The sequence below is a fragment of the Sphaeramia orbicularis genome, chromosome 1 (genome assembly GCF_902148855.1).
Source record: "Sphaeramia orbicularis chromosome 1, fSphaOr1.1, whole genome shotgun sequence".
NCBI classification, from domain to species: Eukaryota; Metazoa; Chordata; class Actinopteri; order Kurtiformes; family Apogonidae; genus Sphaeramia; species Sphaeramia orbicularis.
Window position 1 is genome coordinate 43329377 of NC_043957.1, and position 20147 is coordinate 43349523.

General features: G+C 37.4%; 1 protein-coding gene across 1 annotated transcript in view; it reads left to right on the plus strand.

Moving 5' to 3' along the window:
• The window catches only part of ctnna2 (catenin (cadherin-associated protein), alpha 2), a 602172-nt gene that overhangs the window by 14490 nt on the left and 567535 nt on the right, over positions 1-20147 (plus strand). The window contains 1 exon segment of the mRNA XM_030138923.1: positions 14468-14574. Coding sequence (XP_029994783.1) covers positions 14473-14574 — 102 coding nt within the window. The 5' untranslated portion in view covers positions 14468-14472.

Sequence of the window (20147 nt, forward strand, 5' to 3'; positions counted from 1 at the left end):
TTATGCATAGTTGTAAATTTCCCTATGGGATGAATAAAGTATCTATCTATCTATCTATCTATCTATCTATCTATCTATCTATCTATCTATCTATCTATCTATCTATCTATCTATCTATCTATCTATCTATCTATCTATCTATCTATCTATCTATCTATCTATCTATCCATACATACATCCATACATACATCCATACATACATCCATACATACATCCATACATCCATACATACTTGGAATTTCTAAATGCATTCAATTATTCTCCACTACTTATGTTGAGTCCATGCCTTTGCAACATGAATTCTCAGGAAAACACACTAAAAAGCCTTTTCTTCAGTGGCTTTGTATTTGTCTTTCTGAGCACATTTCTGTTGCGTTGTTTATGTTTGAAGGTAATTGAATGCATTTATTTACTCCAACCTAAAGACCTTAACACTTGAAGGTGGGGTAGGCGATATTTTCCTGGAGCATTTTTTACTATATTGCTTAAAATCCCCTTCACACCATGATTGCAACTAATTAAATAAATGCTCTACCACAGGGGTGTCCAAACTTTTTTTTAAAGAGGGCCAGATCTGATAATGTGGACATTGCCAGGGGCCAGTGGTCCCTTCAGACATTTTTTAAACAGTAAAAATTACATATAAATGTGCTGTTCTACAATAATTTTATTTTCATTGTCACAATATAATTTTTTTAAATGGCAATGTAACCAGACCTACGCCACTCAGGTGTGAACAAATTAAAAAAAAAAAAAAAAGAAAAAACAATTCTGCCTTCCTTTCACATCTGGAGTCAGATTACATAGAACAAACTGTATGGAGTATCTTAAACTTCCAAAAAGTTGATAAAAATCTTAACCCCACATTCATTTTAAACATGACTTATATGAGTAATCATTACTCATATATTACTCAGTAATGCGAAGTCTGTTAACATTTTAGATGAAGACATATGGCTCTTACTCTTGTCTTTCACAAAATCATTCAGAAAGTAATATTTTGTGTCACATCTACAAGTACAAAACACCAGCAGTTAGAGGCAACTAACCTGGCAACTTGGTAGCCTGCCTTGGTGGTGAATTCATTGAACTCCCAGGTTCACATGAAGAGTCACTGTTGTGAGTTTAAAGCAGCTGGAATTTGCTTCACTTTTTCGGAACGCTCACTCCCTGCTAGCTTGTCGTATACGTTAGCATGTTTTGTCTGCTCATGTCTCTTTACATTGAATTCCTTAAACAAGGCAACAAGCTCTCGACAAATTAGGCAAACACAATCACCTCGATTTTCAGTGAAAAAAAATTGCAATTCCCATCTCTCCTGGAAGCGGCGGCCCTCACTGTCAACTTTCCTTTTTTTATTTACAGGCGCCATGGTTAGAAATGAGCGAAAATGGTTCACGGCAAAGTCACAGAGCCAGATAGAGTTAGAGTGGTGCTGCCACCATGAGGTGAAAGGAGAAACTGCATTTGGAACCTTTTATGATTCATGGACTCGGATCAACAGTCCAAGCGGGCCATAAATAATATAATATAAAACCCAAGCTGTGGGCCGTATAAAATCTGACCGCGGGCCGTGATTGGCCCCCGGGCCGGACTTTGGACATGCCTGCTCTACCACAAAAAAAAAAAAAAATGTAGTCACCTGTGGAATGGACAGGACTGAAAAAACACCATCCTAACATTTTAACCGGCCCATCGAAATGATTGAATGGTGATACGTCTATCAAACTCAACTGCCATTTATCCCTCCCCCCTCTGCGCATACCCCTCTTCACGCACGAATTGCGCATTGAGAGGCTTGGAGCACTTGCACAGGAAATAGAGTTAGAGCTTGGCTAGCTATATTTGCTAAATTAGGATGTAAAGTTCACTGGAAAGCTGTTTTGTCTCTAACCTAAATCACTAGGGAATGTAATGTTACCCAGATAGGTATGAATTGGGGTTGTTCTGTCGACAAACATAATCAGTGAATCAATGATTTCAATGAAATCAGTGTTTCTGCTGGTAAGGTTTTGCCGTGGCGCAGCACCACCACACCATCCATTTCATACATAAAAATCAGCACCATCGCATTAGACTTATACATATGTATAATATATAATAGGCCCCCTCAAAGGAAAGTTTGCAAAGATTCAGGAGCGGGAGACGGAGAGTAATTAGTAATGCGTGTTAAGTTTCACTTTCACCCCCCGCTTGTGAACCCTTGGGAACAAGCATTGCGCGTTCCCGTTCCGGTACTCTGGAGGCATGGCTTTGAAGAAAGGGGCTTGGACTTTTGAATTGTGTATTTTCAAAATGTAGCTTGCTCGAACGGTTTTTCCAGGATCTCCCACCCTACCTTTAGGTGTAGTGAATCTATGCAACACATTAAAGGTGCGGGAGACTTTTGTGACCAATTTTTCATCAAATCTGTCAAACCTCAGTTATAGCCTAAGTATCGTGAATCTGCAAGTCTTTCTGTGATTACTCACCTGAATCTCTTGCATTACGGTGAACAGTTTCAAAGTGCCATCCACCATAAACAGACCATGTGTTTACAAACAGTCGGGAAGTAACTTGGGCATCTTCGGAATTTTGTCGCGACATGCATTGTGGGAAGCGAAGGGTCACGCTGCGAGCTGACAGGGGCAGCGGCAACCCGAGCATATGATATTAGATGGATGAAACAAACAAGACGCGGAAACGGCTGGAGGAATGTGCATAGAGGGAAGGGAGCTCCTGCCGTTTCCGCGTCGTGTCTTTAGCCACTACCGCTGCCAGACAGAAAATTCTGAAGATGCCAGAGTTACCTCCCAGCTCTGCTTGTAAACATATGGTTTGTTTATGGTGGATGGCACTTCGAAATTGTTCACCATAATGCAAGAGATTCAGGTGAGTAATCACAGAAAGACTTACAGATTCGTGATACTTAGGCTATGACTGAGGTTTGACAGATTTGATGAAAAATTGGTCACAAAAGTCTCCTGCTCCTTTAAGCTTTAATGATAAAACGCTCACCTTTGTTATAGTGGAAATTGTGTCAACCCAACTTTGAGATGTGGTCTCTGGCTATTGCTGTTTCACTCAGTACCTTCGTAGTAAAGCAGATCCCAGTGCCTGTGCAGTGGTTAGCAGTCATTATCTAAAATACAAACAACACACATACACACATAACTCTGTTAACACCTGGCCCTCTGAGGTAATTACTTTACCTCTGTTAGCAGTTGTCTCTCCGCCATGTCATCAGCATTATTTCCAGTAAGAGCTGACATAAGCACAACCTCAGGTAATAATATTGTTTAATGGGCAATAAAAAACAAACAATATCAAGAAGACCCTACATTAGGTGACAAATGAGCTGACTTATTGGCACTAGCAGCATGTAGCAAGCACACTACAGATGCCAGCACTACCCCCCCCCCCCCGCTACAGTTTTGACTGTGAAACATACAGTATATCAGTCAGTTTGACAGGCTGTTGTTTTTCTATCACATATAGTCATTGTGGGCCAAAAGTAGATGATGACACTATTATGAAGATAAAAAAAAATAACAACAGTCATTTAGTAACACGAGAGCTGCAGTAGGAATGTAAGGTTCTGTATTTACTTGGGTAAACATTTAGCCTATTTGTTCATATCTTGCCCCCCCCCCCCCCTTAACTCTTCACACTGAGCTTGTTTGCTGACACTGTCACAGTTTAGCAAAATTCAACACCAGCGCTAGATTAGAGTGAGCAGAAAAGCAACGCAGCTTTGAAGATTGTAATTCTGAAAAAGGTGTGCGATGCCAGAGAACTGACACACTGAACAAAAAAAAAAATAGGGTATTCTTCCAATATTGCATGTAAGATTCTATAATTGCTCAGCACTTAGTTTATCAAGTCAGCAAATTTGAGACATTTTTGTGGGGTTTTGCTATCAAAATGTATCTAGAGCAGAATCTTCAACTGATGCGTGTAGTAGGGCTGCACGATATTTTTTTTTTTAACTCTGCGATATGAAAAAATACTCAAGAGGATGTAATAGCTGTGTGGTGCTGACGTAAACGGTCAAACAAATTAGTTGTGTTACCTCTCATTGTGGCAACAGTCGACACAAAACACGTGTTTCAGTATCATCCTTCTTGTAGCTGAAATAATTCCAGATAACTGACCGTGCTTTTCTTTTTGGCACCAAGTCTTCGTTTTCGGTGATTTTCTCTTGTTCGTAGCTCATTTTTCAATGTTGTTACCAGCGACTCACTCCCTGTTCATGGGCGTGGTCTGCTTCAGCAAACTGATTAAGAACAACTGTGATTGGTAGATCGCTGCGCACAGTGTGTGTCAGGTACCTAGGCTGAAATTAGATGAGAAGACGTTGAGTTCATTTGCCTCCTACATTGCAGGACCTGTGATGTGACTATTGCACACACATACATTGCGATGATGATGCTCAAACAATATATTGTGCAGCTCTAGCGTGTATGATCCATTGGTTGAATTAGAAATGGAATTGCAGGATTTCAGTTAGTTTCAGTGTAAACAAAAACACTGAACAGTTGAGTCTCCAGTCAGCCCAACCCAAAAGGAAAAGCTTTAGATTCTAGAGGGTAAAGAAAACAGAACACCTGGAGTCAACCTAGGGGCATTAACTGTGGCTTGAAAGTGAAAACAATGCAGTGACTTTATTACTTTTGTAAAATTTTTCAACATTTTTTATTATGTAGAAAATTAAGGTCAATAAAGTTGCCATATTTGGTTCCTTACCTGTAAGTGGCAAAAAAAAACAAAAACAAAAAAACATATGTACAGTGAAAGGAACATAAATTTTAGAACATCACTTTTAGAACATTACAACAACATAAGTGCTGATCCAGACACCTTTCAACATACATATTATCCCTTTGAACATCATTCCTTACATTAGTACCATTACTTCATGGTACCTAACAAAACAGTTACACTTACTGTTGAAGTACAGTTGGACCTTGCAGACCCTGTAGACCACATTTGACCTGAGATTGTTACCTCACTGTCACTGTAACTGTCCCTGTCTTGTAATTTATTCGGGAAATTACCAAAAATAGTCACTTGCCCGACAAAGGGTTAACAATCAGATCTTCTGTTTATCGAACAAAATGTACTTATAAAAAAGCTCTTTTATAGTTATGCTAAATATGTTACATGGGTGACACAATGGAGTGGATAGCGCAGCAAGAAGGTCCTGGGTTTGATTCCAACATCAGTTGATGGGGGTGGGACCTTTCTGTGTGGAGTTTGCACGTTCTCCCCATGTCTGGGTGGGTTCTCTCTGGGTACACCGGGTTCCTCCCACCATCCAAAGACATGTACTGAAAGGTTAATCGGTTAATCTAAATTGCCCATTGGTGTGAACTAGTGGCATTGTACCCATGGTGCCATTGTGTGTGAAAAGTGCCTATACATTATTGTAAATGGACACAGCAAGAGCAGTAGCAATTTGTAAAAAATTGTCGTGATGTTATTTGTTTATATTATTTGGGAATGGATATTATAGGAATATTTTCAAGACACAATTATGCATTTAGGCAGCTTGCTTATTTGAGTACCATCAATTTATAGTATATGCAGTGAAATACTGCCTATTTGCATTCTTCAGCATGGAGTATGGCGGCAGGGATGAAGAATTCAAAGTCGAGAGAGGCTAAAATCACCCAGCATACCTCGCAACATTTGAATACGGACATAAAATTGTGCCTAGTAGATAATCAGGTAATGTTTCTATTCATCTGGCGAGTTTGGCGGCGATCGGGCTTGTGAAGGCTGAGGAAAATCCGTACAAATGCCCTCCTGCGCTGCAACATCCATCAATCGATCGGACACAGAACGTACATTATATAGTAGGATGTGAGAGTGATTGGTTGTTTGTCTCTATATGTCAGCCCTGCGATGAATTGGTGACATGTCCAGGGTGTACCCCGCCTTCGCCCGTAAGTAGCTGGGATAGGCTTCAGCAACCCTAGTAAGGATAAAGCGGTTTCAGATAATGGATAATGAATGAATGAATGTTACAATAATAAAACTGTTAAATGATTTTGTTAAATTGAGGCTTCAAAACTGTAGTCCAGAAACTGATATGTGTGGATACATGCCCTTCTTTAACATACTCTATAAATGAAGTAAACGCATCAGAATTAGGGAGGGTTATGAGCCTGCCACAAGAGTCTGCAATGTTAACGACTGAGCATCTGCACCCTCCATCTGTTCAGTTACCCCTTAAGAAAACACATCCTGAAGAACTCAAATTAGCAAGAAAATCATGGCCTTAATCATAGCTTTTTATAATTCATGGTCTTAAATTGTTGCACACCTTTTAGTAGCAGTTTAGAACAGCATGTGTCATCATTTATTTATATGAAAGAGTAATTATAGGCCTGTCACAAAGAAGTAATGCCTGTACGCACCAACTCAAGGCATAAAATTTCTTCAAAAATGAATTTTGTCCTTGTGAGGATTTAAGTTAGGGGAAAATATTCATTCTTTTTGGTTAAATGTCAGTGCTTAGAGTCAGTGTGTTGGAATTACCTGCTTCTTCAACTCTATTTATTGCCTTAGAAATTAATGAGGAAAGATATGTAACACTTGGGTACAATTTTTATATCATCAGGCAGAACTATTTAATGAATCAAGGCAACAGTAATATTATTTATATCATCACCCTGACACAAAACAGGAACCCTAATTAACAAAAAACACTATTTGATGAGTATGCTCTACCAAGCAGTCCACAGATTTTTGTCAGACTGATGAGGTGAGAAGTGACACTGTTTCCATTCAGCATTTTGTGTAATTAGCCTTGTCCCACCAGTGACATGTTTCTGTTCTTATATTTAGTGTATTGGTTGTAGCTATGGAGGTTGTAGACAGTTGTGGTATTGTAGTAGTTTAGTTGAAATACTTCATTCTGCTGGAATGACACTCTTTAGTTGTAATGCATCTCGCGTCATATCTGCAGCTATTATTGATTAATCTGATAACACTGGGTTACAAAAAAATGTTTTTTGCAAGTTGTCTAGGTTTTTTCAACTGAATTAGGACCATTTTGCACCGCTAAATCCAAAAATGACATCTGTTTTTCTCAATCAGGTCAGGTTTTTTTTGCTAATTTGATTTTGAAAAATTTGATCTTCTCACAAAATTGATTACATTTTTGTGGCTTTATCAGTTGATTTTTTATATAGTTCTCACCCAAAATAGGTTTTAAGAGAAAAAACAATCATTTTCTAACAGGATTCCTGTTAGGTACAATGATGTATTCACCGCAGATGTAGTAGAATACGTCAGGCTTATTTTTGCAAGATCTTCTAGTCGAAGCCATTTCATTCACCTGTAATATTAAAAAAAAACATTAATCATAAATTGGCAAAAGTAAAATCTTCAGAACATGTTTATTGCAAGAAATATGAAAGAATTTTGTATCATATGATGCGAAAATGCCCATAAATGTAAGCAAAAATGTTAAAAAGCCAATATGTAGCATAGTTCAGAAAGTTGACCTGATTGAGTAAAATTAATGTGATTTTTGGATTCAGCACACCAAAATTATCCTAAATCAGCTCAAAAAACTTAAACAATAAAGTTGTTGTTGACCAGTGTAATTATTAGGTTTTAGGGGGTTGTGGTGGCCGTGTCATGTGATGTGCACATTTGGCAGTCCTAATCCGTGTATCATTCATTCTTTTCATATTCAACTGAGAATCCACAATCGTAAAACGAAAAAATGACTCGTTATTTTATTTTTTATGTACATGGACCAAATGTCTGGTTTCATGTTGACATTTTTGATATCCAATTTGGTATGACCCGGAAGTTACTGACTTCTTCATGTGTTGAGCTGGAAAATCATGGGTTTGCTAATATTCTGCCTAATGCATTCTGCGGTAATGGAGAATTTCATGTTATTCAGAGGCAGTAAAACCGTTACACTCAAGGAGGATGACATGACTCAAAAAATCAGCAGGATCTTCCAGGAATTGTTAGGTCTAATACAGTATGGTCATGGTAGCCAATTTAAATAGAAGCCACTTCGCGTAACACACAAAGAAGTCAGTAACTTCCAGGTCATACCAAATCGGATATCAAAAATGTCGAAATGAAACCCAACATTTGGTCCATTTGCTTATTTCCAGTTTTTATTTGGGCATACTATCCAAAGAATGAAAAACAACTATTTTTTCGATTTGTACATGAATAATGAAATAATGAGTCCTTTTCTCGTTTTCCGATTGTGGATTCTCAATTGAATATGAAAAGAACGAATGATACATGGATTCTACCTCAAGAAACATTTATGTTAGTGTATTTTAATTTTCAGGGAATTTTGGACTGTTACTGGATTTTCTGAAACGACTGCATAAATCCTCCAGCAGTTTTTCAATTTTCTGTAATTCTGCATTCTCTCCACAGAAATATTCCCAGAATTCCCTGGGTAGTTCTCCTAAGCTTTACAATGGTAGAGAAAACCCTTAACGGATTCATTCTAATGTCAAAAAAGCAGAAATAGTGAAAAAATGTTGGTTATAATTTTTCTTCACACAGTCACGTTTAAATTGAATTAAATTAAGTTTCCGGCTGAATGAAAAGAACAAAGACAATTAATTCGCTGTGAGAAGTAACAGGAAAAATTTCAAATTGTCACATCTGTGAAGCTGTAAAATTCAGACATATTTGACAAAAAAAAAAGATTTGAATAATTAATTTATTATCAAAATCATTAACTAAAAGCCTTTCCACACAGAACAAACCTAATCAGACATTTTGTTTTTCAGCACAAAGGATTCGAGAATGGCACACATCAAACATTTTCTTCTGCTGTCATAATGAAATAATTCAAATAGTTAATCTTTGGCCACTAAGTAAAAATACATGTGCAAAAAAGTAGTCCTTCTCAGCACCAGCTTTAATTGAGTCTGCTTTAGACTAGAGGAGCCAAATGCTTGTGTGAATGCTTGGGTTGTGCTTTCTTTTTCACAATAAATCCTAAAAACCGTACCTGATGGCCTATTTTCTACCCTGTGCATTGTGTTATTCTAAACCTTCTGACATATTGCCATGCTTCCTCAAAAGCCCTATTCTGGAGCGTAGGAAACCACAAGATAGATATCAGATTGGAATAAGGATGGGAGTAGAGCAGTAAATAATAGTCACTTTAATTGTATTAAATGTTTGTAGTACATCCTGTGAAAAAAAAAAAAAAAAAAAAACATGGTCAGATTGTTCAAATTCATGGCCATCATTGTTAGCGTTCCCCTTGTTTTTAGCTCATTTCACATACAGTGAGTAAATGATTTTCTGTATTCCCTGGTGCTCTACTCGTATCCCTGTCACAGACGTACACCAACAGATTTATACAGCAGATGTTGGGACATCTTACAAATTATAACAAGTGAAATGCAGCTTGTGCTCTTCTTCATGTTGAGAGGAGGTTTTATCCGTCCTGAATAGAACTCACATGTTGGAATTCGCATGAGGAGCTTTTGTCTGGGGGATAAGTGAACTAAAGCAAACACAATTTGCTGGGTATTTTTTTTTTTTTTGCTTTTTTGAGTTTTATGACATATATTGCTAAGAACATGGACAAATGCCCTGTCATTTTATGCTAGGTCACTTTGTTACTCTTTAATTTTCTCTGCTCTTACAGTCTGTACAGTTGAGCTTGCTGTGTAATAACATTTTAAAGAAAATACCTGACTGATGATGCAACGCTATAATGAAAAGTGTCTTGTCAAGCTTTTTATTTGTCCAAATTACTGCTACATCAATATAAACCCATGATTTTGCCTCTGTTTTAAAGATTTGCTTTAATTTATATTATCCATATGGAACATTAAAAAAAAATTATTACAGCAATTGATGAGATATGCTGATCAGATTTTCTCTATGTACTCGATGGTTATCAAAGTTTTTAATGACATTGCATTTGTGTATTTCAGGTACCTTATTGATGAAATGGGTTCTGTTAAATAAACTCCTAATAAGTAGCTACTCCTGAAGAAAAGGCACAATGCGTATCGTGGTTTATTGAAACAAAATCCCAAAAATCTTTCTATGGAGTTATGCTAAAGATATTGCGTATCGAACAAAGATACAGGACATCAATGACCTGACGCAAAAGATCGCTAATACCATTGATACCATTGATGAGGCTATGATACAGCCACCATGGCAAGAAATCTGGTACCGTCTTGATGTGCTTTGTGCAACTAATGGTGCCCAAATAGAGGTGAATTAAATGAGGCAAAAAAACCTTCAATATCTACATTTAATAATAATAATAATAATAATAATAATAGTAATAATTTCCACAGATTTGTCTATTCATTTGCTTTCATAATGAATTTGTTAAATTGTAAAAAGACTTTACGGACACCCTGTAAAACATATATTTACTTTGTCTTGAAATGTGTGTTTGTTGGGATCTGGTCACGTGACTCCAAATTACTCAATACTGTGAGGAGGATGGTGTTAATAATATTGACAGTTGCTGATAATTATTGTTGCTGTTTGTTGTGCTTGTATAGATGTGTTGCTGTTTATTTTATAGTATATGATGGCCTCCCATTGGCTACTGTCATTGTATAGTTGATGCTGTACTGGTGTTGTGTTGGATTGAAATGTGTTTTTTTTAAAAGGGGATTATTGTATTTCCTTCCTGGATTACTTGAATTTCTGCCAAGTGTCTTTTTTTTTTTTTTTTTAAGCTTGTGTTGCACATTATTGGAAAGAGTGATTTTTGCAGTGTTTCTACTACACGGTACCGGCTTGAGATGACTCAACTTGACTCTGCCTTTTTACATTTCCGTTATGTAAAAGAACCTGGAGTCTGGTACCGGCACTACTTTTTTATGCCGCATTTCCACTACGTGGAACCAGCTCAGCTCGACTCGACTCGGGTACCAGGTCCTATTTCTGGAGACCGTTTCCATTACAGGATACTACCAACTTTACAGTACCTGGACGTCATAGCAATGCGGCGCATTACTTCTGTGTCATCTCCTCAGAGAGTTCCTGATAAACTTGCTCGTTGCGTGTTGTCTCATCAGGCTCATGCTGAATTTTTACGTCCAAACCTCCTCGACAAACCATGGTGTAGTTTTGCGGGCTGTCATCATGTGGATTAACCTACCGCTATATTTACAGTAAACTTCCGCATCTGTTTTTTGTAAAGCAGCCGGTCACAGAGACGACTGTCTGACTAATCAGTGCGCTGTAGTGTTTATACGTCATGTTTTAGTATCTGGTTCCCAGTTCTGGAACCTCAGCGGAGGCGATACCAAAAAACTCGTACCGGGTACCAGATTCCAGGTCCTTTTTCGTAATGGAAACGCAAAAAGGACGAGACGAGTTGAATGGAGCCGATACCACATAGTGGAAACGGGGCATTAGTACTTGCTTGGCTGAGGTTCCAAAACGAGTGAAGAGAGAGGCTACTAAAATGTGACATGTATACACTGCAGACCATTGATTGGTCAGAGAGTTGTTGCTGTGTCATTGCGTCATCAATGTGCAACACGCCATTTTTTTAAAAAACAGATTCGGAAGTTTACAGTAAATATACTGACAGGTTAATCCACGATGACAGCCCGCAAAACGACACCGTGGTCAGTCGAGGAGGTTCAGACATTTCTGTCCTTGGTGGCTGATGAAAAGATTCAGCGTGAGCTTGACAGGGCAATGCAACGAGCAAGTTCATCAGCGACTCTGAGCAGACGTCACATAAGTTACATGCAATATTGCCATGATAACCAGGTGCTCTAAAGTCGGTAGTATCCTGTAATGGAAACGGTCTCCAGGAATTGTACCTGGTACCTGAATCGAGTCGAGCTGGTTCTACGTAGAGGAAACGCGGCAATAGTCTTGTACATATTGAAATCAGCACATTGTCTCTTATCATGGATGTGGGCTATTGAGACTGTAAATGATCATCTAACAGCAAAAATGACCACTTCAGATCTTTATGTAACATTCAGTGCTAAATCACAAGCATATTGTTATTACAGTTGATATTATGAGAAGCCATAATTTCCCCACATCTTTATAAATAAACTGTGCCGATATGATAACAGCATTCACTGACAAGTTTGTTGCTGTTCGATTGTTCTTCAGTAACCGCAACATACATCTCCCAAGTAATTGGGTAGTATTATATAATAGGGCACTCTGAGATGCTTGCAGTCTGTAGTCTTTCCGTTTAGCCTCGGTTGCACTAATAACAACATTCATATTCTAGTCACGTCTCATTTACTTCCCTCCGCTGTATTTTCTTTCACATAATTTTTCATGAAAAGATGCACTGCAATTTTGTCGTCTCTAACTTAACAGGTGGTCAGTCCTTTGTGTGCTTTAAATGACTTCAAACTGCTAATAAATGACCAGTAAAAAATACATAACTGCTAATTTCAGTTTTATTTAATCAGATTTGTGCACTTTTTTGCTGTGATAAAGTGTATCATATTAAAGTTTCAGTGACTAATTTTCAGAGTACATAAGTGGTATGCTGTTTTGTACTTTAAAGAGAAGTAATGTCCTGCTTGTGGTTTCATTGGTGCAAGATAGTTGTGTTTTAACCCACTGTGTGTAGTATAGGAGGCCTCTGGCCCAGATCTGTCATTCTTGTTCACATTCTTTATTCCCTTCTGCCTCATTGACAGTGGCTGTAGACTGGGGCGGTCCCAGCTGGCCCATTCTGAAATTGCTTACTGTAGAAACACATCCTCACAGTAACAGACCGCTACGTCTGTGCCGGCTGTTCAGTCTTCATAATGACCTAAAATAACCCTGCTGAACTTAAGGTTTAACCAACTAATGAAAACTATTCCTAGTCCAAAAGAACATTGTCCACAGACCTGCTCAATTCAGACTTAAAGTATAACTAGTTATCCTAGTTTTATTTTGTCAATCCTGGTTACCTCACCATGAGCTATTGTGAAGTCGCAATTTTGTTCTTTGCAATTTCTTCAAACATCTTCTTCTCCAAAAACTGCTGGTCGGATTCATTTCAGTTTTTATACGTAGCTTCCTTGGGACAATGTCAACAAAGTCTGTTCACAGTTTTGAGATATTTTGATTGAATTTTTGACAATTTTTAAAAAAATTACAAATTTACCTTTGCTTATAATGGGCGGTATTTTGATGGGTTATAACATAGAAATGGTTACAGATATTAATATAGTTACTATTGAGTGCCGATAGGAAGTCATATATGGGCTTTCATTTGGGTCCATGACCTTTGACATTGAGTGACCTCAAAGGGTCAAACTCAAGATTACCAATGACTACATTTCAACATTCTTCTGCAAAACTACTGGTCAGATTCATTTCCAATTTTAGGTGAAGTGTCCTTGGGACAATGTCTACAAAGTTTGTTCACAGTTTTCAAAAATCTAGATTTTTAAAATTTTTGCTGAGTTTTTTAAATATTAAAACTTTGCTTTTACAGATAATGAGCCATTTTTTGGTGGGTTATAACATGGAAATGGTTAGAAATATTAATATAGTTACTATTGAGCACTGATAGGAAGTCATATATGGACTTTCATTTAATTAGTTGAGTTCAGTGAAAGTACCACCTACTTCTATTGATCTCCTGCATCAAGACCACAGGACTCAAACATAGCAGCAGAACCTGACAACCTGACAAATTCAACTTGTTATTGATTCTTGATAGACCATGCCAGTGTCTAGTGTCCAGTCTATTTCTTTTTTGTCTTAAGTGTGGTGTAGTGAAGTATCAGTAAGCTGTAGGCATTTTGTTGATAGGTCTCGGTTACTCATTTCTTATTTGTTATTTATGCTGGATTAGTGGAGCTGTAACCCCATGTGTGCATTTGGTTGCTGGGCTGAAGTCACACCCCTGTGTCAACCCAGATAGTGTGTGAATAAAGAGATGCTCTACTTGGTGTTGAATACAAATCCCCATGTGAAAGACATCTAAATTGTTTGGCTGTCTCTCTCACCACAGTATTTTCAGTTTATTCTGAGATCGCCTGAGTCTGTGTAGTTAATGGGAAAAACAAGTCATATATTGTTGAGTTTTTATAAGTCGCTTATGTGATGCAGGATTTTGTGTGTTTTCTACAATAGAGAGTTGAGGGTCTTCAGAGCAGTAACTAGTTGGCCTGCATTCGTTTGCTGTTGTCTTTGTTTCTCTTCTATTGCTGTTCTGTTCTCTTCCTTTATTTATATGCCCTCTCAGTGAACAGCTACAGTACAATGTTTGTACTTCAGTGATTTTTAAGTAATCAGAATGCTACTCAGATTCAAAAGGAAAGTGAAGGAATCTAGGCCAAATCCACTGAATTATAAAAAAGCTAAACAACACTGTTTCCCTTTATTTACAGTAGCTTCACTCAATAACACTTAAAGACTGCCTGCAAACATTCACCGTGTATTATCAACTGCTACTGCTGTGTTTTAATACAACAAAAGCGTTTCATCCTTCTTACATATAATGTGCTTCTGCTTCCAACAGAGATCATGACGGCCGCCACCTCCCCCATCCTGTTAAAATGGGACCCCAAGAGTCTTGAAATACGTACCCTGACTGTGGAGAGGCTCCTGGAGCCCCTGGTCACACAGGTAATGCAATTTACAATGCAAATATTACTATGGCTCATTTTCTCCAATAATCATTCTGCAGGTTGTTTTGAAATGAATCATCACATAATCATCAAGATCTTGCATTTCACCATTTATTTCTTGAGAGAAATAAGTTGCAAAGAGAAGCAGAGTAGAGGTTAAAATAAATAAGTAACTAGAGTCAGATATTCATCTAGAAGTAACTGATGGATGATGAGAGTCTTAAACCTTTGTCTGTGATCAGTGATTTGTGTACCTTTTCTGAAGGTGTGAATGGTCGGCGTACCAAACTAGCTTCTTTTAGTGTAGTGTAAGAGAAACACTGATGCTTTCCTGGTTGTGCCTTGGCTGGATTAGTAGTTACAAATGTGTTAAACTGTATTAGGTTACAGCTAAAGACTTTGGCTCTCGGCCATTGGCTTTGTTTGATGCGCAAGCTGAACAGATGGTATAACATGACTTCGGTCACCAGGCTTACTGCGGCACAGGGCTGTGAGTTCGATAATGTGTTGTTTTTTTAGACTGAATTTGTTTTTAATCCAGATTTTTATTAATGTTTTGTTTCAAATAGCAGAGGTGAATTTGAAAACTTTTCGGTAAACCAGGATGTTTTTTGGTAAAGTCTTTTCTTTGTGATTTCTATGTGTAAGCATTTATTAGTTGTAAATCTTATGGTCCTGCTGCAGAACAGTATGTTTTTGTGACACCGTATACCTCATTTTATGCATATCCGTGATGGTTTTTCTCTAGTTTCATTTTGTATATAACATAATATATTGCATATAGTAGGTGGCTTGCTTTTTGTTGAAAGATATTTCTTTGTGTCACATTTTGCACATAGAAAATACTTTGTAATATACATTGCATTTTGCCTTCTATTCCTTTATTTATTCACAGACTGAAATTATCCTGAGGTACACAACACATCTTCCCCCTTGTATTCATCCAATCCATGTCTAGTCAGGAGCCTTTGGTTTTCATTTTTGATTCCTGCACATGTCTGAAATTTTAACTCAAACCCAATCTGACCTCAGAGGCCCTTCCACAATTGACATTTGAAATGGATGATTTTTTGGCAAAGTACTTTCGGTGCTGGAATGGAATCTCATTCAGCTTTCCACTCTTTAACCACTTCAGCTATCCACTATGCTGTTGAGTCTATGACACTCAAAGTAGCACTGTTTCAAGGTCACTTCCACCCAGAAAACTCAGAAAAACAATGCTACTTTAATATGAAATGCTTTTGGTGTGACTACAGATGAGTTGCTCTTACTGCTCTGAGCCGAAACTGGAGGTTATAACTTATAGTCTTAGTGAGTGGTCATATGTCATAAAATCTGGTTTTAAGAGGGATCATACAGATAGTATATTTAAAAAAATAACAGCAGTATTAAAAACATATTCAACTTGCATTAATTTTAAATGCCCCAAGTACTAGAGGGATTACTGCAGAGAGCATTGCATCATGGGTTTGTTTATAGTATTAATGTTGCTCGGCTAGGAAGTTAATTTAAGCCCAACGTGTTTGTTCTGTCCACTTAAACCTGCAGACTTTGCGTAAAGTACTGTTTTGCTGCTGCTGCTTTTGAGGAATAATGAGAAATGAAATAACTTAAGAAAGCCAAGAATCCCACAAACTGCCAGTGGCGTGGCTTCTGAACTCTGACATGCAGTAAGTGTGATTTACGCTGACGAATCAATGGCGCAAAACTCAGTGTTGGAGTGTAAATTCTGACAGGATAAATTATGCCACTACTAACAGATAGAAATCACCGCTGATGCCGGAGATGGATAGGCAGTTTGGAAATTATGGATAAGTGTTTTTGTCATTGCAAAAGCTTGTTCAGGTGTTTCTGTTATTTGTGATTATGGGCTTAAATCAGGGATTAAAGTTCTCCGTCACCACGACGGATTTCCGTCAAATGGAAAAATTGAGGGGGGAAAAAAGTCATATTGAAGTAACTTCCCCACGTGTTTCGCGGAGTCCAGTCCGCACCGCGATCCTGTCTTGAATCTGCAGCGCTCCGGTCTGCAGGTGTTTAACACAGGCACGCCATGCACAGGGGGCTGATAGGTTTAACAGTCATGATAATAAGATGACTTCTTTATTTTTATGTCGGGAGGAGAGATTGATGACTATTTATCTTTGGAAGGAAACACTGCTCATTATGTGCCTCAGAAACACATGGACAAGTTCAGCTTTACCAAAGTTCAGCCTCCAGACCCTAACTTTAGTTTAGTGCTAACAAGTAGCTTTCATTATGAAAGAACCACAGCGAAAAGGGAAGAAGACAGAACTGATCTATATGGACCTTCATGTTTGGGTTAATAGCTTATCTCCTCTTGCCGGTATATGACTAGTGTGTGTGTTTTTGTTTGTGTGTATGTGCCCTTCCCGTGCATGCAGCTGTGCGCGCCGCGGCCTTACGCGGTTACGCGCCCGACTGCATAAGTGCTTTATTTTGACCCGTTTAGCATCTTATTTCTATCTGTGTGGAACAGTACGAAGATAAAATTGAATGAATGAGTAACACCCTTGGTACATTTTCCCCAAAATTCATGTGCTGTTGGAGTTGGAGTTATGTTTTAGGAGTTCCTAAATTGTTAAATAAAAAGTTTTTCACTCATTTTTTGCAGTAAGGTTTTCTTCTAGTTATTATTTTCACTTGCTTCAAAGGTTTTCATACCCTTTAAAATTAACCAGAGAGCACCAAAATTGACCTGAAGCTTTAAAAATTTTCTGGGGGAGGACCCCCAGACCCCCCACCAATACCACTCATGACATTTTTTCTATCCATGTTACTAATCTTCTACACCTGTACACTCTCCCATTCAGTGTGTTTTACAGTATTGCCAAATTTGACTATATAAACTTGTACGCTATAGTAGGATTGTATTGCATCATTCTTAATAGTGGCCAATGATTTTGACCAGAAGAAAATTTTCAGTCAGATGAAAAATTTTTGCTTTAATCCCTGGCTTAAATCAAACTTCGTTGAATGACTTGATCAGTGAGTCCTTCAGAAATCTACAAAAACTTGCTATATCTACCAACCAGTTTATAAGAGTTGAGAAAAATTGTGATTCAGATCGTGGTTGGTGACTCTACATCAAAAAGCCAACATAGAATTTTTGGGTCAGATCTTCCAGCTGTAACAACTTGCGTGATACCATGGCGAGTCCTTATTTGTCTGAAAAACTACAGTTTCCCTCCTACTAATATCTCCTGAACTGATTAATAGTGTGTGTTTCCTTCCATATTCAAGCATCTTATGTTTAAAAACAATGATTTAAGATACATTTGCTGAACTATTTCATCCACACTCATTAAGCTGATTTTTCTTGATTTAAGGTTTTGAATTCTGATGCAGTTGTTTGCACAGTATTATATTTCCAGTCTACATGGCAAGATGCCCAAGATTTTTTTCCAAACATCCCACCATTAAGTCAAGCAGGCTTATACACATCTATTACGAAATGAGCACAGACTTCAGGTGACAATCCTGTCGCTATAACATTTCTAAATAAGATGTCTCATTGTAGGAAATGGCTGACTCACTAAGAGAATATTTTAAAATGTAAATTGTTAGATTTACTCATAATGGGACCTAGAGTCTGTTCTGTTAAAATGGTTTATAACTATGGGCCTTTACCTGTTACAACAGCAATAAATAGGCCTTTTAATAAAAATTGCCACTATTTTATGCTAGTTGTCAAAGCCTCCTTTGTATTTATTTTCATTGTCAGTGTTTTAGACAAATAAGTTGAACCAGACTTGGGTTTTGAATACTTAATAATACCAGTGACATGTCTCGATAGTGTTGACTAGACTGATAAACACAAATCCTTTAAAGCGGATGTGCCATTAACATGAAAGAAAGGATAATTTGATGATGAAGTAAATAAAAGTTCAGTAGAAGTTTTCAGGGCAATTATACAAAAAAAGATGATACTAAATCATGGGGATTATATCCTTCCTAATATTCTGTAGTAATACATCATTATCTCATCAAAATCCTACAAAAATCTCAAAAGAGAAGAACTTTTGAGTGTTGAGATTTTCCCCTCTGTCCAACGTCTTCAGTGTGGAGCTTTTGGCAGGCGATATGTCTTTTAAGTTATAAAAAGACACATAGGGTCATGAGTCTTTGGTGGAAAATTCAAAGTAAAAATCAACTAGGACTTTAAAATCCACACATTCAGGGCAGAAGCTTCAGTCAGTACTGGTTTTCACATCTATCTCCTTTAGTCTACCTGTGTAACTTCTTACATTTAGCCTCATTTTCATCAATTAGATTAGACTGTAACTTCTAAGAAACCACTATTCCTGTTAGTGTGTTAAAAGCTGACACTTTATATGTGAAACAAATACAGTAATGTATATTAGTCAAATTTAGGTGCAAGTGAAATGATTTTTAAAGAAAGTGTATTTAAATACTGTGACTGGTCTGTATGAAGTGTTGCACAGTGTGTGTTGTGTTGAGGCACACCCTGTGTTTGCTCATGAACAGACATCACAGTGACAGGCTGACAATTGCTTGATGTTAGGAGGACGAAAGGGCTGATGAGCCTCCATTTCTCACACCAAGTGATCATTATTATTTACTATCTATAGCTATGCTTGACTGCCCTCATAACAAATTATGTTTCTGACAGGATAACAAATTCTATTTAAAAATGACATGTTTCTGTCATGACAACTCTATTACCCCGCCCCCCCTAAAGGGGAGGCAAGGGGTATTGTTTTTGGTTCGGTTTTTTGGTTTCTTTGTTTGTTAACACTCCAGCAGCAAAACTATTCGTTGAATTCATACCGAATTGGGTTTATAGATTGCCAGTGACCCAGAATAGATATGGCTACATTTGGGGAACTGTAGGTCAAAGTTCAAATTTTTAAAGAATTTTTAAAGTCTTTTTTTTTCTCCCATTTTCTTATAATGGGCGAAATTTTACATGTCTATAGCAGCAAAATTATTGGTTAAATTCATACCAAATTGGGTTTATAGATTGCCAGTGACCCAGAATAGATATGGTTACATTTGGGGAACAGTGGGTCAAAGTTCAAATTTTTTATGAATTTTTAAAGTCTTTTTTTTTTTCTCCCATTTTCTTATAATGGGCGAAATTTTACATGTCTATAGCAGCAAAATTATTGGTTGAATTCATACCAAATTGGGTTTATAGATTGCCAGTGACCCAGAATAGATATGACTACATTTGGGGAACTGTAGGTCAAAGTTCAAATTTTTAAAGAATTTTTAAAGTCTTTTTTTTTTCTCCCATTTTCTTATAATGGGCGAAATTTTACATGTCTATAGCAGCAAAATTATTGATTGAATTCATACCAAATTGGGTTTATAGATTGCCAGTGACCCAGAATAGATATGGTTACATTTGGGGAACAGTGGGTCAAAGTTCAAATTTTTTGTGAATTTTTAAAGTCTTTTTTTTTTTCTCCCATTTACTTATAATGGGCGAAATTTTACATGTCTATAGCAGCAAAATTATTGGTTGAATTCATACCAAATTGGGTTTATAGATTGCCAGTGACACAGAATAGATCTCATTACATT